A 23,190-nucleotide genomic window follows, 5' to 3' on the forward strand; every position below is an offset into this window, starting at 1 on the left:
TCGAACTGACTTTAATCATTTTTTTGCTGCCCAAATACTGTACATGCAGAAGCCATGTGAAGAATTTTCTCCTCAAGGGAATTGGCAAGAATTGTATGAAACAGCCGGCAGTCCTTCCCAGCTGTCCACCTGCCACCCAGGAGCCACGAGAAGTTTGGAAAGATGCTGCACATAGAAAATGTATAGAGCACAGATATAAAAGGCTAATTGCTTCTTATCTAAACAGTGTGCTTGTCAGTCCCTGTCAGCTATCTCTTTCTTTGCAGGATGCATTTGGAAAGTCTAAAAAAGGGGCTCCTGCCTCCTGTGAATTTACATTCTAAAGGAGTCGATGGAACCATCAGGCCAAGTTTTCCTAAGGAGGCAGCCACTGCCTTCTGAGATGATGTCTGGTAAAAGACATTCTGGGGAGAGGAGTGGTTTTATGAGAAGTAGAATACTTTGAAGGGAAATAAGTCCCCTTTCCTCCCGTCAGAGAGCATCGCCTCTAAAATTCTCAGATGTTCAACCCTCCCATGCATGTCATTCCAGAAGCAGAAATGAAGAAGGACCCAGCCTCATCTGCTGGTGGGGACACTGACTTACTCAGGATGCAGCTGAGATTGTGACATCACACCAGCACCTTGAACATTGTCCACTGTAGACAACCCTTAATTATTTCTCATCATTATGCAAGAATAAAAGAGGGAGAATCAACCATGAGGAGGTGAAAGCAGAGTATGTGAGGATTCCCAGAGTTCTTGTCAGAAGCAGCATCAGGGCGTGGGCCGGACGAGGACCTACACCCAGTGTAGGCACCCAAGGCTGGAAGAAACCAGCCTGTGGGACAGGTGCCAGGTACACCAGGTTCTCCATCCTCATCGGCTCCAGATCAGACTTTAAAAACCTGGAGGAACTAAAGAGCAACCAGCAAAAAGCTCTGACTTTGCGGATCAGGATGCTCAGGCCCAGCCAATTGAGGAGTCTTGCGTGAGGTCACAGTCTCTGGCAAAACTGTATAAAACAGCCTTTGATTCTCTGTAGCCAGCTGTCCAGGCCACTGGCCAACGGGGCAGATGCTCTGTGGCTCCTGGAATTCCCAGGCCCATTCTGTTAGCCAAGCTCTCTGGATGCCTGTCCCAGGGACACTTTCTGGCCGCATTGGAAACACCTTGACAGGCACAAGGCCCCTGTTCTCACTGGCTGAGTTTCCAGCCAGAGCCTTGGAAAGTTTTCCCAAAGCAGTAACACTCATGCATTTCAATGAGCACTTGCCCCAAGCCAGTCTAGGCTGCTGAGAGAACACAAGTTTCTCTCACTGGTGTGATTTCCCTCACAGGCACAGCCATGCTGGGCCCACAAAAGCCCAAGCTGGGGGGGGGGGTGCGTTGGGGGGGAGGGGGAGTTGCTTTGCTACATGGAAAGATTAAGCCCTTTGTCAGAGAACAAGGTCCCACCATGGGGCGTGCCAACACCTGAACCACATTCATGGCTCCACCGGCAGAGTTGGTGCCCAAGGAGGCCAAGTTGCTCTCTTTGGCATCACTGACATTGCTCTGAGATGCTCAGGCACACTTTCAAAATTACCCTTTCCCGGCCAGTCCAGCTCCCATCAGGCCTCACCTGATTGGGCGGGGCTCCCCTGCCCTTCAGTCATGGTGGTTTTGTTCAGTCCAGTCTCTTCTGGGAGAAAGCAGGGGACATTCCCATCTCCTTCCTGACCGCTCAGTGAAAGGTAATCCAGTACAGGAAGCAGCATTTTAAAGAACCCCTTCACGTGTCAGGATATTGGAGAGGAAACCGCCGAGGAGAGGGAAGGGAAAGGCAGGAATCAGCAGGGAAGAAGGCCTCTTCTTTTCCGTCTCCTTGCAGTCACTGCAGATCACCGCTGCTCAGCCTCCTGGCCCTGAAGGAGGGGCCTCTCTCTCCACTCAGGTGGACAGCTTGTCTACCAGGTGAAGCAAAGGCAGAGATTTCTTGCATGGAGTTTGCACAGTGCAGGAAGCAATCAAAGAGCAGCCTTGCTGAGGCCCTGCTGCTTCCTGGGTGGAGGAAGGTGGGGAACTGAAGGTACTGGAGGCTCTGGAGCCCCAGACGAGGAGGAGCGCAGCGACTCCTGGGCAGCAGGATATGCAGCAAGAACCCTGGGTGCATGTCAGGGCTCCTGAGAAAGCAGTCTGGGATTGTGCTACATTTCATTTCTAAAGTACCCTTGGAGGTCTCTATTGTCTTTAAGTGGGAGGGGCGGGGGGATCCCGTTCTCTTCGAGGTTGGCAGTAGAGAAGAGCTCAGGCATCCTAGGTCCAGCGTGTGTCACGCCCTTGGGAGAACAGGCTTGTCCCCAGTGCTCCAACTGGCAGTGATCTCACAAGTAATGAGCTACGGGGGTGCCCTCGCACTGGAGCGCCTGGGTTCTGCCTCAGCCCCATGCAAGGAAAGCATTCATCACCTGGGACTGGCTGGACCCTGATTGCCTCTCAAGTGCTCCTTTCCTGGGAGAGCTGGGTGGCAGAAGAGACTAGACTAGGGCGTAATTTTGGAGATGGTTCTTCCCCGAAGGATCGAATTTTCCTCGTCAGACCAAGACTTGGCCTGTAGTACTGATGCCTCGTTCATACCAGCGGCCCATCCCAGCCCTCCACGTAGGGAAGCAGTCTAGGCGGAAGTGGGACACACTGAAGAGAGCAGGACCACGCAGGCACATGCTGAGTCACCCATCACGGCCCCTGCTTACAGCCTGCCTCACTGCAGGTCACATTTTACACAAATCCTTGCTGAGCAGAGGAAGGTAGAATGACAGAGTCCCGTCCTGTCATCAGCCTGCATTTCACCTGGGGCTGGGGGGCATTTGGAGCCAAGAGAGTGTTGGCTTCAAGTTAGGGGGAATTCTAGAGGGAGAATTCACATTCCTTCTCCGCACCCCCCACCACCTTTCCTCAAAGCACAGACACTCCCCATCCAGGGAAGGTCAGGAGTGACTGGTGCTCCTTCCTCTCCTGGGAAAGGCTAGTTCCAGAAGCCCTCTCAGACAAGTCCTTGCATCCAAGATGCTCACAAATAGACCCTCAAATCCAGCCATTATACATACACATCAGCCTCAAGACTTCACCCTCGTGGGGGGAATTCCAGGTGAGGATTAGTAACTTATTTGGTGCAGAGCCTCAAAAACAATAATTCCGCAAGGTGAGCTTAGGGAGGTAGAAGAGTGGCCTAATTCATGGGAAGTTCTGGAGTTGCTGAGTGCAGGCAGCTCAGCCCAGGTTCCCAACACCTCACTAGAACCTCCCCTGTGCTCACTAACCCAGCCTGAAGGCAAGGGGTATCAGCGCCTACAGCCTGCGCTACACCCAGCAGCAGCCTCTGCTGGCAGCTTCTTACCATCTCTCACTGTCTTGGGGACCCCTAGAGAAGCAAGGGTAAGATCCTCATTGATAAGCCCCCATTCATCAGAGTCTGACTGCATGGTCTGAGTATCTCTGCTCGGTGCCACATCAGCAAACGTTTCCACTCGCTAATAATCACACCCCTCCAAAGGTGCATTTCACACCACCCTAGGGTGACTGCTCTAGAGGTGAAGACATCACAGACAGGACATAAAAATACCCTCTTGCAAGAGTTTCCTAGCCCTCTCCCCTGGAGTCAGAGTAGAGAGCCCTTTGCTTCATTTTTAGAAACATGAGAAATGCACGCATTCCCCAGTTCAACGATGGGAGAGAATTTCTGCATAACAAGAAAACTCAACCCAGCTGCCTCCTCCCTCTCCACGCATGTGACAGTTCTTGTCTGTGGTGACACATGCACAGAGCTCAGGCCGGAGATGCGGCCAGGTGCTCATTCTGGTCCTAGGATGCCTTCTTCACTGTCCTTGTCCACTTTTTGTCTGTGGGCAGCACCGCTGGGGTCCTGGCTTCTTCCCCTGGTTTTCTTTGGGGGGAGGGGGGTAGAGGGCTCTGACTTCCTAGTGGAGAGCCCTCCAGGAAAGGAGGCCTTTTGGGTAGAGATGGCTTTATCTCGAGACAGCTACTACCTCAGAACCCACTTCCACACTCATCAGCTTTGGTTGGGAATGGCGTCCAAGCGCTCAGCCCTGAGACCTCGTCACTGCCACCCTGGGTAGTGGGCCCCTGCCTCGAGCATGTGGGTTAGAGCATTTCCACAAAAGGCAAACAGAGATCTATGTCCATACCTTGACCCCACCTGCTGCTACTTTCTTCCCCACAGACCCAGACCCAAGGGCTGCTGTGTTCAACAGGGCAACCTCTTGCCTTTCACCCCAGACCCGAGGAGAGAGAGACAGAGTTGAACATTCCTGAGCCCGCCTTCAGAATTCCCAGCAGAGGTCCTAGCAAGATCCAGTCCAGGCACTGGTCCCACCAACAGGGCCCAGCTGTCAAATCACGTCAGGGTTTTACGTGGCTTTTGGAAGCTCCAACCAGACAAGGGTAGAAAGAAGCAGAGGCAGGTGAGGTGGCTGGAGCAGGCCAGGCCACTTCCAGAGGGCAGCGGTGGAATACAAGAAGGCAGGGAGGCGAGGGGGTAAGTATTGCTTGTACAGAGCTGGTGACGCTGGCAGTCTAGAGCGGGGCTGTCCACGGAGCCAAGAGGCCAGAGCCCAGGCCTAAGCTCCCGGACAAGAGGCCTGGTCTGGAAATGAGCAAAACAACAGAGCCCCAAACGACAGATGTCATGCAGCTAATCCCCAGAGGTCAGACTGGAGTCTCCACTTCTCTGCTTATCTAGCAAACTGCCCTGGCCCTCAGCAGTCCTCAGCCCAGACTCCCCCAGGACAAGCCTGGAAGGGGACAGGGCCACCTTCAGTGCGTAGGGAGGACACACGTGCCTCCAGGGACGGGCTGCTTGGGCAGATATCCCCTCTGAGGCCAGCCTCCAGGATGTCAAGACCTCCAGTCTATTGGGAGAGCTCCTTTGGCAGGTGGGAGGCTCCGAGGCCCGGAGAGAACAGGAGGTGAAGAACAATAGTAAGGGAGGCACCGGCACTTCCCTCTAAGCTTTCAGGCCAGCAGTCCCGGGAATTAAGACTGGTGTGTTTTCCTTGTAGGGAGGAGTGGCTCTAAGCCCAGGGAGAAAGTACTCTCCAAGCCTCAGCTCTCCGGGCATCTGCTGCTCCCGGGGCCCTGGCCAGGGCACTAGAGGTGCATGCTACATGCTGCAGATGTATCCAGTGAGAAGAGCAGTCACAGCATTCAGGTGGGGAGGAGGGGTGTTGGGGTTCCCAGAGGGGCCTCAGAGGGGCCAGCTGCAGTGGACGCTACATTCCTCCAAAAGAGCAGCAGTGCTGGGAGAGGCAAAGGGCGGAACGAAGGACAACACAGAAGACTAAGCAGAGACTGCCAAGAGGAGGCGGGGGGCGAGGGGGGCGGACTGGGGGCCTCTGCCCTGGGCATAGGACCAGGCAGGATGAACCCATGGCCACGTCCCCACTTCCACCCCTGGACTTGGGGAGTCGTGTCTACACAACACTCCTTTGGGTTTCTTTTCAATGAGACATAGACATAAATTTCAGCCCATGTAGTCACCAAGACTGACTATACCCAGACAAACGAACGGCTAGAACGCGGGCACACGGAGACACATACAAACATACGCACACACACACATACACACACTACAGTCTCCACTGCCAACTGGGACGGGCCCAGTAGCCAACAGGCATGCAGCAGGGCAAGGGGTTCAGAAAGACATTTAGACTATGTACAGGGGAAGAGGTGGGGTGCCTGCAGGTACCCCTTCCCACACCACATCCCTCCTCTTCCTGAGGTCCTTAGGAGCATGAGGGGCTGGTGGCACTCTCCAGGGAGGACTGCGACAGGCGCCTGGTGAGGGATCCGAGGGTAGAGTCTGCCACTGAGGACGTGGGGAAGAGTTTGTACCAGCCGGCAACTGCGGCGCTCAGGTCCAGCTCATCCAGCATGATCTGGGCCATGCCCATGAAGCACTTGTGGTCCATGCGGCCGTAGTCTCCCCAGACGATCACCTGCGGAGGGTGGGGGAGATGAGCTGAGCCACTCCCTGGCTTCAGGGCTGGGCAGTGGTCCAAGGACCTACAGGTTTCACCAGGGCACAGATGGGACGGAGGGAGCCAAAATCCAGTCTGAATTTAGGCAACAACTGACTGGGCACTTGAGATGTGCCAGGCTCTGTCCTGTGGACATTGGATACATTATCCCAACTCTTACAGCCTCCTTGGCAGGCCCTCCGTACTGCTGTCTCCACAAAGGAAAACTATAGCTCAGATAGGGGAACTAGCCCAAAGGCACAGTAATTAATTGGTGACAGAGCCAGGGTTAGAACCTGGGTCTGACTCCCAGAGCCGCCCAGCACCTCCAACAGCCTTTCTCAAGAAGGGCTGGTCACTGCTGCGCTGGCCCACTGGGGAGGTTGGGCCGGGGCCTCACTGGGCTTCACTGTTCCCATCCAATAAAACTGGGAACTCAGTAGTTTTTAAACTTGTTTCTATCAGTGAATCCTTTTTTGAAATGATTTGTTTCAAAAAACAAATCGTATGTTTCATATATACATATGAAGAGACACCCTAGATCACCCCTGATCCCACAGAACCCTAAGGTTCGGTGGGTCTTTCAATTTGCAACCCCAAGGGAAGGGTCCCTGCCACAGCACCAGCTCAACCTAGAGCAAAGCTCTAGATGGAGGTCACACAGCAGGGCTGGCCCAGGGCTCAAGGGTCTCTGCCACCTCGTGACCCCCCACTAGGCCAATCCCAGCACCACTGCTCTTGCGGAGTAGCTGGCTGTGTGCAGGCACCAAGCGTGGCCCTCTCACACGCCCAGCACGTACTCTTTGCAACATACTACTCACCGTAGTGACTGAGCTGGAACTCGAACTCAGGACTGAACCCAGAGCCCAGTCACCACTGTGCTCTGTCCATATTTAACCTTTCGCGGGCCTAAGTCCTTTATCTAAGTAGATGGCATCATGATCTCTCCCTCCAGCACAGTTGTGAAGGGCGGTGTCATCACCCTCCAGGACAGGTGAGAGACCCCTGGCCTGGGCTCAACTCAGCAAGTGGCTAGCAGAGACCTCCACCAAGTCATTTCATCCTTCTGAGACCCCAGCCCCTCATTTGTAAAGTGGGGAGAATCATCCTTATGTCACAGGAGAAACGAGATCGGACTGAAAAGCACCTAACGTGGAGCCTGGCGGATCCAACACACAAGACACAGCACCAGGTGGAAGGAAGAGGAGGCAAAACAAGCCCTGCTTCTTCCTGCCAGGTATGCAAACCAGGGTGCAGTTGAGTTACCCCCTGGATCTGGCCTCCTTGTGAGTCAACTAGGGGCAGTAACACCTCACTGGGTTGTGAAAATAAATAGGTAAGGCATATTAATGGGTCTGGCATGGGATAAATCATAAATACAAAAAAATATGTAAATTACAACTTGATGCCTTGGAGAGTCTGCCCTGCCTCCTGCCCCCAGAACACTCACCTGCAGCACCTTGCCCTGGGGCCCCTCGTCAAAGAGCAGAGCCTGCTGGTATAGGGGATCGCAGGTCTTCTTGGCCACCTTTGTCTTCTTCTTGGCCAAGCAGACCCCATTCTCAAGCAGGTAAACCTTGATATAAGTGGCTGAGAGAGGGGAGAAAGCAGGATGGAAAGATGTTCAGGAGAGACTGCTTTGGCCTACCCCACCTCCTAACCACCAGGTGGTCCTAGAGGTGAGCAGGGTGGCCAGCATGAGCTGAACAGGGGACAGCAGGTGGGAGGAACTGTCTCTAACCCTGACCCTCGCACCCTCCTCTGCCCCCAGCCCTGTTCATGGGCCTTCCAGGTCACGGGGCCTCCAAGGCTGAGAATACTGACTTAGGCCGAAGGGGAACTAAAGACTCCACAGACCCAGCTCAGCTGTGTACCCTTTCCTGACAGGACCCCATTTCCAAACCCCTCTTCCAGCTGCTCTGCCTCACCTGGGAGGGATTTGGAGCCTGGCTTGGAGGTCAGGCCCCGAGCTTCAATCACTTCCACTTCCAGCTGGCCGCTCCGGTCCATGATGGCGATGTGCACGTCCCCTGGAGGGGCGAGGGGGAGAGTCCAGGAGTCAGACCAAGGGGCTGCACAACCCAGTCTGCAGAGGATGCTCCAGCACCAGAAAGGGTACAAGATGGAGAAAACTGTCTGCAGCAGAACTTGGAGACCACTTTAAAGCAGCTGAGAAATGTTTTGACAGGTCCCTTGGAGTGAGGTGAGAGGATCCCCCAATAGACAGGCTTGAGAAATAACTAATGGCTGCCAGACTGCCATCTAAGTCAGTTTAAGTAGGGGGCCTGTTTTACTGAGCAGAATAGGCAAGTTTGGAGATAGAGCTTCCCACATTGTGGGCTCAGTGGTTCTTCACCTTCCCCTGTACAGCAGCCTGCAGCCACTCCCCTAAACATATGTCAAACAAGTATTTAAAGAACAGCAGTTTGAAGAGATGCAGATAGGAGTCTGCAGAGAACACGAGGCACTAACTCCCAGGCAATGAGGCCATGCTTGTACCTGCGCCAAAGTATGGAGGGAGGGCTGGCAGAATTTCTGGGAGTAGAACAAAGAACCCCTCGCTATGCTCCCATGAAATGGATTTTCCCACTGGGCAAGGTGTGTGTGTAGAGGCATGTCACTTATCTGATTTCTAGAACTCTTAGCTTTTTTCAAAATGGGTTAGCAGAATTTGAAACGACGCATTAGTCACTTGGAACATCCTTTAGAGCAGTACAGTCAGAAGCCTGATGCAGAAAAATTAAAATGGGCCAGACTTTGGGTTCAGCTACCCAGTTCATATTCTCTGTGCCACTGTGCAGTTGTTTGTATTTGCACACTTGGAAAGATGGGATTTATTACTTTCAGGAGTCATCCTGGAATTCAGCCTCCTCCCTCCAGCTATTCCTGTCCTCCCCATGGGGGAGGGAGTGGGAAGCAAATGCAAAACTGTCCGTCTGAGTTTGGACAGCAGGGGGCACTACATACAAAAGTTCTAGGCTGTGATGGCACATTAGCCTTGAGGAAGTGGCTGGGCTCAGCCTAGGGCTGGGAAAAGCAGACTCACCAGGCCCATAAGAGCCTGAAAACAAGGTCTTGGAATTAGCCAAATCTAACCCAAGAGCCAGATAGGAGCTGATGCTCACCCTTTGAGGGTCCCAGCAGACCCCTCTTCCATCAGACAGAGGCTCCTATGTGAGGACTTTTGAGGAAGTCAGGGCAGTGCAGTGGGAAGAGTTCCTGCCTGGAGTCCACTGCATGGCTTGCAGCAGGGCACTCTCTGTACCCAGAATCTCTGCCCAGATGAGGGCTGAGTGCAGATGTCTGGGTCAGACACTGCTTAGATCAGAATGATGGGGAAGGGGTTGGAGGTGAGGAGGCATCATCTCTAGTGAAGCTAGGTCTTGGATGGGGGGAGGGGAAGCTGCTTGAAGCCAACACAGCCAGTATCTAAGGGAGAGACAGGGCGGGTGGGAGGGAGCCAAAACAGCAGCTAAGAGGACTAGATAAGTACTCCTTATGTGCAGGGGAGAGGCATGAGAAAATTACTGAAAGGCTTCCAGTACCCAGGCACTGTTAGAAGTATCAAGTCAAATGAGACAGTTTCTAAGCATGGAACAGGAATTCCAATCGTTGTTAGATTGCAGAAGTAAGGTGGGTGTTACTCCCATTATACCCACTGAGGCTCACTAGAGGGAAAGGACTTGCCCAAGGTCACAGAGAATTGGTGATAGCACGGACTCCATGAAAGTCAACGCTGTGATGTTTTTTGTTCACCATTTTAAGCTGGGCAGTTAGAACTGCTGGGCACACAGTAGGTGGGTGAGTGGGTGGTGAAGTGAGGGAGGGAGCCACTATGAAAGCTGCTGCAGGGCAGTTGGCAAAGAAGGGCTGGTCCCCCTCCGTCTCTGAGGAGGGAAGGACTGAAGAGTGCTATGCTAATTCCTTGTTGGCACAAAAGTCTACGGAAGGGCTCCTTTCTGCTTCTTGAACTGCAACACTTGCCCTTTCCGCTGCTTGCCCGTCACGACTCCACCCACCTGCCCTCAAGAAGACTCACCCATAGGTGGTGTGGCCAGTGTCTGTCGGCCCACAATCTGGGCTGGTCCCAGCCCATCCAGGAAATCACTGAACTGGCTTTCGGCCCCCAGCCGGGTGGTGGGAAAGATGAACCTGGAGAAGGAGGCAGAGTGGCAAGTGAGGGTGTCTGGATGGTGTCGGAATCAGTGGTTCTGCCCTGGGACACTGGACATTCCTCTGTGCCTCAGTTTCCCCTCTTGTTAGAGTGAATGCGCTGCTTTGGCTGGAGGCTGACAACTGTTTATCTCTGCACATTAAAGAAAATACTTTGCTGTCACTTAAGGGACAAACATAAAGTTGAAGATTTAATCCTCAAGCACTAAGGGATTTCCAAGGTGATCCTTAAAAGGCAGGACTGGCTGGATACCTGTGATCTCAACAGGGGATGCTAATGCCAAGAACTAGAGAGAGAGGCTGGAAATTCTGATACCTGGAGCAAATTCCAAAAACTAAGGTTGAGTTCACCCTAAGTTTGAAATCCAAATCCATAATGTGAGGTTGTGCCCCAAACAGCAACAGAGACCAAAATAGGACACCCACAGGATCGGGATTAATGGCGAAGCAAGGTGGGAGGTCTGTGGCTGTGGGGGTCTGGGAATAGTAACAAGAAAAACTGACAGTGACGGGGAGTTGGCCAGGCACCAACAGGGCACTGAGCCTTCCATGTGCATTAACCATTTCATCCTGACTACCACTCTGTGGCAGGCACTATTGCCCAATTTTACAGATGAGAACACAGAGGCTACAGGAGGTAAGAGACCTGCCTCTCCTGCAACAGAGATGATGCCCGCCTCGGGGTCATGGTGAAGATTAGAGTAGACGTGCAGAGAAGTTCCAGACAACAGAAACGGTGAGTGGCAGTCGGCACTGCTGTTGTAGTTATTGTGCAGGGGAGACACGACCAGCCTAGATGTTCGGGTGGGATCAGCGGGGAAAGAACACAGGGGAGGGCTGATCCGGGTGGGCTCAGCAGCTATGACAGACCAAGTCAGTTAGATTTCCTCGACTAGCCCAGGCTCCTGAGCAAAGGGATCAAAGGCTTTCCAAGAACAAATCCCTGTTGGACAGTTTGGCCTTGAGTCCCCTTGGCCAGTGACAGGCCAGGAGGGGAGAACAGCTACATGAGCATGTTGGGAGGGCCTGTGTGTCTCCCCCAGAAGCGTCAGCCTCACTCCCCATGAAGGGGCTTTGAGGCCCAGCTGTCCTTACTGGCAACAGGCAGCAACTGCCTAGTACTGTCTTCTTACAAGAACGGGGTCTGAAAGGTTAAGGAAGAAACACAGACTCTCTGAGGTCACCAAGTTTGGGGAGCTTGGCATAGAGTGTGGAGGTTGTGAACAAAGGTTATACAGTCAAATGGCCTTAATTCAAATGCTGACTCCACCACCGCAGCCTCTTGGTGCGACCTTGGGTAAACTACCTCACCTTCTTCCCATGCTCAGTTTCTACACTTGTGAAGCGGCGATGATGGCAGTACCAACATCCCTTGGGGCTGCTGAGGGTTAAATAAGACATTGGTTTTGGTCTGACGGTGGCTGGTGGACCCCAGAGTGAGAGGCACTGATCGGGAGTGTCCAGGGAGGCCCCGCACAGGGTCAGATGCCATGAACACCAGGGTCTCCTCACACTCCTGCACGGACCCTTAAACAACAGAGCCACAGAAGCCTGAAACCACCGGACCTTGTGGAAGCCAAAGCAGAACATCTTAGCCTCTAACTGCAATGTCATAGATTTAGAAGAGCTCCAGGGGCAGGAGGAAGGCTGGGGCCCAGGCACCGGATGTCCAGGGGATGGGCTGGGGAGGCAGAGGCACAGAGGAACCCAGACACGAGCTGGAAGCCAAAAGGGGAGCCCCGCCCCCAGACCCCTGTCTCGGACACTAGCCGGCTGGGGAGAGGCGGCCCCGCACGCACGTGCCCTCGGAGCTGTTGCTGTTGGTGCTGCCGTCGGTGGACTCCCGGCTGCCCTGGCGCGTGACGCGGCTCCGCATCTCCACGGCGATGCCAGTCTCTGTGCTCCTCCGGATGTTGCTGCGTAGCTTCTTGGTGGCCCCTTCTGTGACCCGCGCCCCCCGGAAAGCACAGAGAAGGAACAAGGTTAGATCAGGCTTGAGGCTTCTCTGAGAGCGCTGCCAAATTCACTCTGACGGGGCTCTGGCTGGAGGCAGGGCTGAGATGACTCTAGAGCCGATATGCGGCGTGACCCCTGGTCCTACGAGCACGGGCACATAAAGCAGGCTAGAAAGATGGCTGCAGGCAGTCAGGATGATGGAGACCCCAGTGGGGGCAGTCGCCAGGCACAGCCCTGCAGCCCTCCAGCTGCCCACTCAATTTCAGCTTACTCCACGGTCCAGGGTTCCCGCCTCTCCTACAGTGTGCCCTCTCTGGCGTGCCCACACTTGCCTTCCCTCTTCCAGGTATCCTCACCAGCCCTGTCACACACGGACCTCACAACCTGCCAGCCTGAGGCCTCCGCAGGATCCGGCCAGCTCAAAATAGCAAGCATTCTCAAGGTGGGTCTGAGCATGGAGAGGGAGTTGCGTGAAGAGGCCTCTGGAGAAGCAAAACTGAGAGCAGAACTGCGAGGGGGATCTGAGTTAACTTTGACCGACTTTGGCTTGGACAGAGACGTCTGCAGGAGAACCCTGGAAGCTGAGCGAGGGCTCACCCTGTGTCTCTGGACCTCCTGCTCAGTGGGCTCTCTACCCCCCACTCCTCCCCAAGCCTACCATGGGGCACTTTCCCTCTCCTAGCAGCACACCATCCTGCTTGGGTTTCCATGGCAACCTCCTCAGACTTGCAGCGTGGTCCTCTCCTCCTGGGATGGAAGGGGGGAGCCGAACAGGTTGAGCATTTAGAGGGACGTCCCTGCTGAAGCTGGGCTGCCCGTGGAGCTTGATGGGAGGCAGGTGGTGTTCCATTTGGGACTGTACCAAAGGAGTCATTTCGGTCACAGGTTAGGGGACCAGAAAATTAAGAATGGAGTTGCCTATGGGGATATGAAGAGGCTGGGGTGGGGCAGGAACACAGCCCCCAAAAGCAGTGGGGAGGGGGAGCTTGTAATCACTCTGGCAATTCCCTCTCCCATCTAGACCATATGGAGGGTCAGGAAGGGGATGTTAAGACCCCAGGCTGGGAAAAGGGAATTTTATTATTCCTTTTTCACCCTACTTATCTTTCAGAAGTCCCACTGGAGGGGGGAAGGCTGACAGGGCTAGCTAGCCTTAATGGGGTGGGTGAGGGGGAGGTTGTTGAGGAAGAATTGTCTTTTCTGAAACCATCCCAGCTTCTGGGATATTGGAATAGCTAGCTTTCCAGGAATCAATGAGACCATCAATACATCTGCCTGTCTCTCTCACACACAGTCACGTTGGCTGATACATATTTCTTTTGCATAGACAGGCACAAGCAGACACACTCAAGTGCTGTCAGTCACATATGGTCCCACCAGGTCTCAGTCATACATGCACATGGCATCCTCTGTCACATAGATGAGACCTTCACCCCTAATACTTGGAGTTGAACCTATCCATTCCATCACAAATGTAGATGCAAACCTACAGATGGTGTGTGACCCACCTCACAGAGAGGACTGGGCAGCATGGGAGAGGGGAGGTTGTCCTGTCCTGGCTCCTGCCTGTCACATCCTGTAACCCAGTGAGAAGACAGATGGGTCTGTGGGGCTTGTACTTTACACTCCCTCCCCTGAAGTACCCCCACAACACACACCCTGAGGTGAGTCTCACTACCACATGATCCCAAACCCCTCCCCAACCTTTCTAGACCTTGGGAAAGCTTGACCAACTTGGAAGGAAATTTACCTTTGATCAGGACCTGCCCAGGCCACTCTAAGTCCCTGGGCTGGGGAGCCACAGAATCTTGAAATGCTAGATACTGCAGCTAGCCCCCAGCCCCTGATATTTCACAATTGGGGAGCTTGAAGTCCAGGCCCCTATAGAATTGGGACTAGACCCCAGAACCCTAGCCTTTCAGGCTACTGAGGGTCTTCCTTCCACCAACTCTACATTGGCTTGAAGTGTGGTTCAGCAGAGTTTAATTCCATTTCTTCTAGGCAGGAAGAAAGGTCTTGCAATCTCATAGAAAACTCCTCTACTGGTTTAATACCTGTCCAGTCTCTGAAATCTGTTGATCTAGGGAGTGACTTTATGTAACCTCTCTCTAGAAACTGGGCCAACTTGCTTGCAATAATTCTGTGATCCCTAGAGACTGAAAGACTCCAGGGACCATATCATCTGTCCCATCACACAAGGGAGAGGCAGTCACAGCCTCCAGCTGCACTCCCCAGGGCATCTCCTGGATTGGTCCTGTGCCCTTCATAACCCTGACCCACAGCCAGAGCCCAAGAGGGAAGAGATGCTGTCCCTGGTGCTGAAAACAAGGAGAGCCATTTGGGCAGGATGGTCCTATGTGAACCCAGCTAAGCTCAGGCCAGAACCCACCCCGGTCCTGGGATCCCAAAACTCTGACCCCACCCTCCTCACAGCTCCCAAAGCTTAGAGAATGCTGTATCTAGAAGGAAGCTAGTCTATTTTACAGAAGAGAAAACTGAAGCCCAGGGAGAAAGTCACTTTCCCAAGGTCCTGTGGAGAGTTACGGAGCCAGGACTAGTCTTCTAAAGTTTTAGGGTGGGATCTGGAAGGCCATGCTAGGGCAATGTAAGGACTAAAGTAGATGGGGTGAGACAGGAGGCAGGGCATCAAGATAGGCGGCTAGTGCAGTGTCCAAACTATATATTCTGGGGCCTGGACTAGGGCAGAGGTTTTAAAACAGATGAAGGATTTGCACCAATGGAGGGCACAGATAAACTACGAGCAAGGAGGCACCTGGGAAGGGGAAACCCAGAGCCCAGAAGACTTCACACAGCCCAGCCCTAGCTGGGCAGCAGGGACACCCTGCTAGCATCTTCCCCAGGACAGAATTTCCAGGGCCACTGCCCACTGTGAGTCAGCCCCACACATCCCTCTAAGGCCTGGCTCTCCCACCCAGGATGGGGCTCCTCCAGGTCAGAAGAAAAAGCCAGAAGGAATTAGAGATAAAGAGTATGCCACAAGCAAGGGGCAGAGATGTATAACCCAGAGAATTCACTTCTCTTTGTAGTCCTACTGTGTGTGACCATGGGTAGTAGCACCAGCAGTTCACCAAGTGTTTACTTTGTGACAGGCATGAGGCTGGGTGCCTTTGCACAGCCGATCTCATTTAGTCCCCAAGATAAATATGCAGGCATGTTTATTGCCACAGACAAGGAAGCAGGCTCAGAGAATTGAAGAAGCTTGCCCTGAGTCACCAGTTGGTGAATGACAGGGTGTGGCCACTGAAGAACAACTTAGTTTTTCTCCAGGAAAGTGCCTTCTCTTCAGGCTCCAGATGCCTTGTGGGTAAAACAAGTACCTCAGACTAGAAGGTCTCAAGGGGCCCTTCCTGGTCTGACATTCCGTGATTCACTGTTTCACAGAGACCTTTGATTAGAAGGACATGTAGGAGATTCTTCTGGCTCAGGCTCCAGGGCTTCAGCCACACCCTTGCAGACCATAGACATGAGAGGTCCAGGAGCCCCATCCTTACTCATCACTCATCAAGGCAGGAAGGTCTTTCTGGTGTCTGCACCATTCCCTGCTGACTGCAGAGTCAGGTAGGTGGACAGTCCCAGGAAGATCAATGGAATGTCTCCCAGTGACTCAAGACTCTACTGTGCTCTTGGAAAACTGTCCCTCCAAGTCACTTGGGCATGAAGAAGCCTTTGGGTCTGATTCTGAATCAGCCTGATGTCTTGATCAGACTCCCAAGGCCCAGCTTCTCCTCAACCTAATCTTAATCCCTGACTCTTAATGCCATTGCTTAGTTCTGTAGCTGCCCCCTAGGATCCCCAGAGCCCCATCTCCTTGACTCACTAGTGCCAGGTCTACACTGCCCACCCCATGGTACTGACAACCTGAAGCCCAGTCCCAATCTAACATTTCCGAGCCAGATACCACATCATAGCCTGAATACTGGAAAAGACCATCCTACATGCTCCTGTGGAGGGCTTTGTAAAAATCTATTTTAAGGCCTGGAAAAGTCCCCCACCCCCAGCCCCCAACTGGAAGTCTTGATGAGCATTCTCCCTGGATCCTCCGGTGCCCCCGCCCCCTCACCACCCCCATCCAGCTGCCTATTTGAAGGTTTCTTGGGGGAAGTTGTTACTCTGAGCAAAATAAGCAGGAAGAGATTTTAAAACAAAACCAGCTGGTGTCTGGACTGATGCCACAAAGTGAGGAGGGCTGGCTCCTTTGTGAACTGGGGTCCGGGTGTGACTGTGACTAGGTGGGTCACTGCCCATCTGACTGGGGCTCCATATAACTAGATGTCTAGAAGTGTCACACACTGATCAGGATGAAGCAACTCAAGGTACATGTGACAGTGTGGCTCTATGGGGTACGTGCATATATGTGTGCCACGTGCTTCTGTGACCGCAGGTATCAGAGTGTGTGTGTATGCACACATGTGTATGTGCACAAGTACGTGCACATTCGCTGACCTAGGTCTGTGCATCGGACTCAGGGGGCTGTGTCTGTGTTATTTGCTTTATTTGTGGCCATGCACAGCATTAATATCTGCCTTGTACTTCCTGGCAGTGGGAGGCTTACCCGAGGGGCGGAGCTTGCGGTGTATGTGATCACACAAGGCATGTATCTCTGTAACGTGTGTGTGACTGTGGGTACATTTGTGTGGCTGTTTGTTCTTAGGAAACTCAGAGACAACAGGTGAGACTAAACCATGCAGGTGTATCTGTGAATTGGTGGTGTCACCTAGCATCCTACGAGGAACACAGTGGCTGTTTAATAAATAATTGCTGATTATTGTGTAAGTCTGTGCATGGAGGTGGCAGAGTGTAAAGGTGAGGAGCATGAGCTGAGAAGCAGCTGCCAGGATCTGAATCCAGCCTCTAGCGCCCACTAGCTACATAGCCAGGGGCCTCCTCCTTCTCTCCTCTGTGCTTCCCAAAGGCCTCCTAGAGTTCTGTGCAGACTCAGTGAGCCAGGACTTGCACTGGGCCCAAACCACACCTGGTATGTGGTAAGTGCCACCTCAGTGGTTGTGGGTGTGGGGTGCCATGAGGAGAGTCCTGGGTTCCCTGTCGTTTCAAGGTGCCCCCCTCGCGTTGCCTCACCAGGCTGGGGAAGCTGGAGCGAGCTCTTGCTCCACTGCGTCAGGCCCACGATGGCCACCATCTTGGCCCCGAGGCTGCTGCGGCGCTTCTTGGCTGTGGTGGTCCCAGTCCCGCCCCCAGACTGCTGGGATCCGCAGATCTCCCCGCTGATGCTGGAGCTCCTCACCACATTCCTGGAGGCCGCAGCCGAGGCCGGACCTGGCTCCCCGTTAAACATGGTCTGTGGGGTGGCAGGATCTCAGGCAACTCTGTGGGGGGGGGAGAGACAAAGGGAGCCCACATCAGAGCCAGGGACACTCGCTGCAGATGCCACTTCCTAGCTGTGTGGCCTTAGGCAAGGCGCTCAGCCTCTCTGAGGTGGTGAGGACTAACTGGACAAGTAAACCCAAAGGGTATACAGATTCTCATTCAGTAAATGGGGCTATTCTTGTTGGCACACAGCTGCCCAGACAAGTAGCTGGTCTGGTGGTGAAGACAGAGGCTGAGTCATAAGGGCCACTCTTGAATTCCAAGGGGTTCCGCACACCAGCTACATGACCTTGGCTGAACAGCTTGCAATTTCAGTGACTATCTCAGCAAAACGAAAAATAAAAGCACTAAACTCACAGGATTGTTGTAAGGATTAAGTTAGAAAGTGTGTGTAAAAGTGCCCAGAACAGCGTCAGGCATAGAGTAAATATTCAGTAAGTGTGATTGCTATTTTCACAGCCAATAATGAGAACAGGCAGGAAAAAACTGGCTCCAGCCCACTCGGCTATGCAAGAAGTCGTGCTTGAAAACATAGAGAAGCCAGCAAAAATCACCCTAATCACACCACTGAGAGGCGGCCTCTATAGACATTTTAAACTATTTCCTCCCCGTCTCTTTGCTGTGCACGTAAAAAAATAATTGAAGTCATACTGCAAATACAATTTCACATCCTAGTATTTTTTCATTTAATTTATTACAAGCATTTCCCGATGTAATCAACACTTTGTATAAATGTTTTAATGCCACCCTAATAGTCCCTTGCATGCAGGTAGCATAATTGACTTAAATATTTCAATACCATTACCTCTTAGATCAGGTCTAACTTTTTTCTCTCTCCCTCTGACTCTGCTTCTCTGTCTCCTGTCATTTAAACAACATTGCAATAACCATGTTTCTACATTGATCTTATCTGTTTATTTCCTCACAATTCCCAGAAATGGAGGGAGTGAGCCAGGGGGTATGGACACTTTTGGTGGCTTCTCCAACATCCATTCTCCCTTCCTGCTTTCTGTCAGAGCAGTGGTTTCATCCAGGTAGCACCCCAGCCCTTGTTTTAGAGGCAGATCTGGAGTGGTTTAAGCTAGTTGGTGAGGGGCATTTACCTTGCTACTGATGGGCATGTGACTGAGGTGGCCTGATTCTACTTAAGGGGAAGATCTGGATTCCATGCTTACAAAAGAGATAGTCTCTCTGTCTTTGGTGTTCCTCTCTCTCTCTCTCTTTCTCCACCCCCCCTCACCCCCCCCCCCCGCTTTCCCTCACTACCCTCCCCAAGAGAGGGCCCAGCCCTAGGAGGAAGCCAGTGTTGCTGAGGGCTGTACAACCCAGACACAGAAAGAACCTCAGGCCACAGCTGGAGCCTGCCTTTTTCTGGTCTTCAAGCTACGTGAGATAATGTGTTTTCCATTCCTTAAGCCAGTCTGAATCAGAGTTTTGTTACACCCAAGAGTATCCTACCTGATATTGAGGGCATAAACATTTTTTTTTTTTGATTCTTGGAATAATATTGATTGCCAAATTCCTTTCAAAGCAGCAATCAACAAACATTTAAGCCCTTAAAATTCCAAGGTCTATGCTGAAAACCAAGGATATGGCAGTGAGCTGGGCCAGCTTGGTCCTGCCCTCCCAAAGCCTCCACTCCAGGAGGAGAGGGAGACAGTAAATAACTAATTATGCAATTAATATTTAATGATCCTTCCAATGAGTCTAGGGAAGAGGACAGAGGGTGCCGGAAGCCACTCTTGAGGAGGGAGACAGCGGCATCTTCGGCTGTGGCTTGTACCAGGCGGGCCCCCTGCTGTCGGCCTCCAGACTTGGCCCAAGGCTCAGCACTGCAGCCCATCTCTGCTCGGCCTTTACAGGAAAGATGGCTGCCCCAGCAGGTAGTGCACCCAGCCGGTTCAGCCTGGCTCTGTCCCGGCCCACAGTGCACATCCCATCCCAGGGCACAGGGCACTTTGCTGGGACCTGGGGAATCCGACTTTGCAAGAGGACTCAGAAAGGGAAGAAAAACAGGGGTGGCAAAAGGGAAGGCCCCATGCCAGCTCAGCTCACGAGGAGGACGGTCGCGGGCAGTTCAGTGGCTGGTTGCCTTGTCTCCAGGTCAGCGTGGCTCCTGCCAGCCTAGCAAATTATGGCTGGCAGTGGGGATGAGTCAAAGCTGTGTTTTGCCTTCTCTGTGGCTGTCTGGACTGTTCTTGCTCACCCTGTGACGTGTGCAGAGCCCCGGATTATATTTCTCCATCCATCCCCCATCAACCTTGTAGCTAATGGAAAGTCCCCCTGGACTTGGGCCTGTGATGATCTCGTCTCTTTAGTTTCCACCTCCAGTGCCAGTTTGTGTAGTTTTGGGGGGTATCTGCCTGGTGTTTTGGTGAATGGTGGGACAGGGCTCATCTTACTCTGAATCAGCTACTATAGAAGCCTAATTTACTCTTCAAAGTATTTCTGTTACATGTATAAATGTCTCTGTCTGGCAGATGAGAAAATTGAGTCTCAGAGAATCAAAGGCCTTGCCCATACCACTCAGTTAAGAAGTGGCAAGTGGAGGACCTCCCTGGTGGTGCAGGCGGTTGAGCACAGCACTGTGAAGCTGTCTGCAGCCTCTGCAGTGCCGGTTCAATTCCCATTGGCCTCAGAGGAACCCACATGGCGAGCAGACCTCTCCTGTCTTGCCCGCTGCTCCCCTCAGCAATGTATTTTGTCAGTCTGCCTGTTCTGTTCCCTGCTCTGTCTCTGTTGAATCCTCTCACCCTCCCGCGCATCTGGCCTGTACCCCGGTTCTTGTATAAATAAATAAATCTTTAAAAAAAAAAAGAAGTGGCAAGTGGACTCAAACCCACATCTCCTGTTTCCACAAAGAGACAGACGCTCAGCAGCTCCAACTCCTTCAACCCAGAGCTCAGCTGGAGGAGGGCACATCCCTGCTGCTCAGGCCCATCCCTACTGCCCTGGGTCTCTGGGCTCTTCGAGAAAACAGAAAAGGGCAAGGAGACTAACCGCTCCCCCTCCCCCCTACCAGGTTCCTGCAACTGGTGTGCATATCTCAGGGGCAGTGCAGACCAGAGAGCACAGCTGGAGAAGCTGTTTTCCCAGTGCAACCTACAGGAAGCTCTAAAACACCACTCCCAGGGGTGAGTAGATGGGAACAGGGTAAGGGACAAAATTCCTGACCCTGGCAACCCAGGGGCTCATGTTTCCTCATGAATAATGAAGGGAGCCTGACAAGCAGATCATCTGAAATCCAGGGCTGTGTGCCGGAGCCACGCTCCACCTCTGACCGTGCAGATCGCTCGTGTCACCGCCTCTGGGCCCTGGTCTCCTCATGTCTGTGTGAAACAAAGGGGTCAGATGAGGTGACTGGGAAATGTCCTGTGAACTGGGAGAGTGGACTGTAAGCACATACTGCAGCATCAGACTCAGACTGGGGGTTCTAGCTGCTTCTCTGGTGGCCAGTCTAGCCCGAGGATGAGACAGCAAGACAGAGTTGACCACCTGCCGCTAAGAGGAGGGCAGTCCAGCAACCACCGAGCCAGCAGCCCACGGGCACGGAAGAGAGCATCCCACAGAGACAGGGACAGAGGGGCGAGGGGCAGCAGGACACAGAACACAGCACCTCACACGCTGGTTGTTCTAAAACAGTGCTACACGAGCCACATCCTTTGCACGAAAGTCATTTCAATAATTCCTTGCCTCCAAACAGGACTCTTTCCCAGCCTAGTTCATGGCACCCCAAGGAAGGAAACCTGCCTGATCTCGCTGGTTCAGGCCCCTCGCTCTGAAGTTCTCCCTGCAGACACCCCTCACGAGGGATGGAGGGCTCCCGCCCCGCCACTACCCCACCTTCCAAGCTTCCCAGGGATAAGCCTCGTGCTTTCTTGTAGCCCTCAATGTTTGGCTTGCATTCTGGGGCTAATATCCTAAGGGCCTGCCAAACCTCCTGAGTCATGAGAGCAGCAGGAGTCTGGTCCAGGGCCCCTCTGGGCCTCCTTGGTGCCTTTGGCCAGGGGTTTCACCAGATGAGGACCCTTTTATGAGAGTGTGTGAGGCCAAGATGAGCCTAACTGCTTTTCAACTGGAAAAAACAAGGTTTCTGTCACACAGTAAGAACTGCTAGGCTGGAAGGGATGGCAAATGACCTCTTCCAGCCACCACCCACAGCAGATATCACCAGTCTGTCCATCTTTCCCACTGAAGGCAGATCTAACCTCAGAATTCTCCACGTGCTGCCCCAGCACTAACGGATGAGAGCCAGCTCAAGAGTTAAAACCAGGCCGCTCTCCTGCCCACCTGTGACTATGCAGGTGCTTCTCTTTTTCTTTCTCCTTTTCCTAATAAACCCATCATTTTAAAATGCAATAAAACAAAAACAGAGTTAAAACCAACTTGTGTCCCTATTCCAGCCTGAGTCTTTGATTTTGCAGAGTAGGAAATCAAGGTCCAGAATGGGCAAAAGACACCTGGGGTCACATAGAAAGATGGTGACAAACCCAAGTTCCAACCCAAATCTAACTTCCAGGTCCCACAACACCTGTCTCACCTCAAGAAAACTCCCCATGTCTCACCTCAGGAAAACCCAAACTCACCGAACTGATGAATCTGAGTGTGGTGTTCCGCATCCCAGGGGGCTTGCCCCTCTTAGCAGCAGGCCACGAGGGTACTTACTCAAGGTGTCAGTCACCTTCTGCTGAGATCCCAGTTTTCAAGAATGGAGGTGAAGGCAATCAGGGTAGCTGCCAGGAGGAGGTGATGTGATAAGAGTCTGGAAGGAAAGAGGGGGGCTGAGAAGAGCTAGTGAAGACATCTGTCCTCACAACTCCCAGAAGCTCATGGAATAATTTTTTAGAATTATTTGTTTCCTCCTGTGTCCAACTGTCCTAACTCCTGGGCCCCCTAATCAGCGTGTAGGATTCTTAATGTCAAACTGTTAGTGCTGAAGCCTGACTCACAACTTTAAGAATTTTCACACAAGGGACTTACCCAGGTGCAGTTGCTAAGGAGCTCTAGATCCTGTTCTTCCTCTATCCTTCCCCTGATTAAAAGGGTCTGTGTCCCTCTCCAGACACAACGGTGACATGCCCAGCAGCCAGGAGAACAGGAGGGGGACACCCCTGGCTCCACTCCCTGCATGGGACCCCAAGTATCTCTGAACCTGTCTCCTCTTCCATAAAATCTTCTATCTGCTACCTGAATCCAGCCTGACTCTCCAGTTGAGAAAACAAGGGGCAGGAAAGCACAATGATTAGCAGCACGGATTTTGGAGGTAGACAGTCTTGGCTCAACACCTAGATCTGCCACTTACGAGCCTCATGATGCAGAACAATTTCTTTCACAAGCCCCTCCCGCACCCTGAGTCTACCACTCCTCATCTCTAAAGTGGGATAACAATGCCTGCCTTAGGGTTCCGAGATGAACTATTACAAAAGAATGTGTATGTATTAAGCATATCCGTGCTAAATGCACACAGCTGGGTGCCATTCTGGACAATTACTACTACGCATTCTGCCCCTTTACTTTGGAAAGGAGCAAGGACCGCACAGGTGTTAGTGCTTAGTGGGCGGCTCACACACCAGGTGCAGGCACTTCTCAGGCGGGCTCCGGCTCCACAGCGTCACCTCCCGCTCCAGCCCTGTGGCTTCGGACTGAGCCAGGTAAGTGACTCTGGGTCCCTGCACCTCTCAGTGGGGAAGGGAGCTGGCATGTGAGGCTGTGCTATGTCC

At 52.8% G+C, this 23,190-nt stretch overlaps 1 protein-coding gene across 1 annotated transcript; it reads right to left on the minus strand.

The window, feature by feature from the left end:
• Nucleotides 1-5,761: 5,761 nt before the first annotated feature.
• RIMS3 (regulating synaptic membrane exocytosis 3) lies at nucleotides 5,762-17,438 on the minus strand (the record flags this gene model as incomplete). Its single annotated transcript, XM_084243584.1, has 6 exons — nucleotides 5,762-5,974; nucleotides 7,446-7,585; nucleotides 7,924-8,025; nucleotides 10,035-10,147; nucleotides 11,968-12,109; nucleotides 17,222-17,438. 6 exons carry the CDS (start codon nucleotides 17,436-17,438, stop codon nucleotides 5,762-5,764), a joined length of 927 nt encoding a protein of 308 aa, XP_084099710.1.
• Between the last annotated feature and the right edge of the window lie 5,752 nt (nucleotides 17,439-23,190).

This window comes from Talpa europaea (genome assembly GCF_964194135.1).
Source record: "Talpa europaea genome assembly, chromosome: 9".
NCBI lineage: Eukaryota > Metazoa > Chordata > Mammalia > Eulipotyphla > Talpidae > Talpa > Talpa europaea.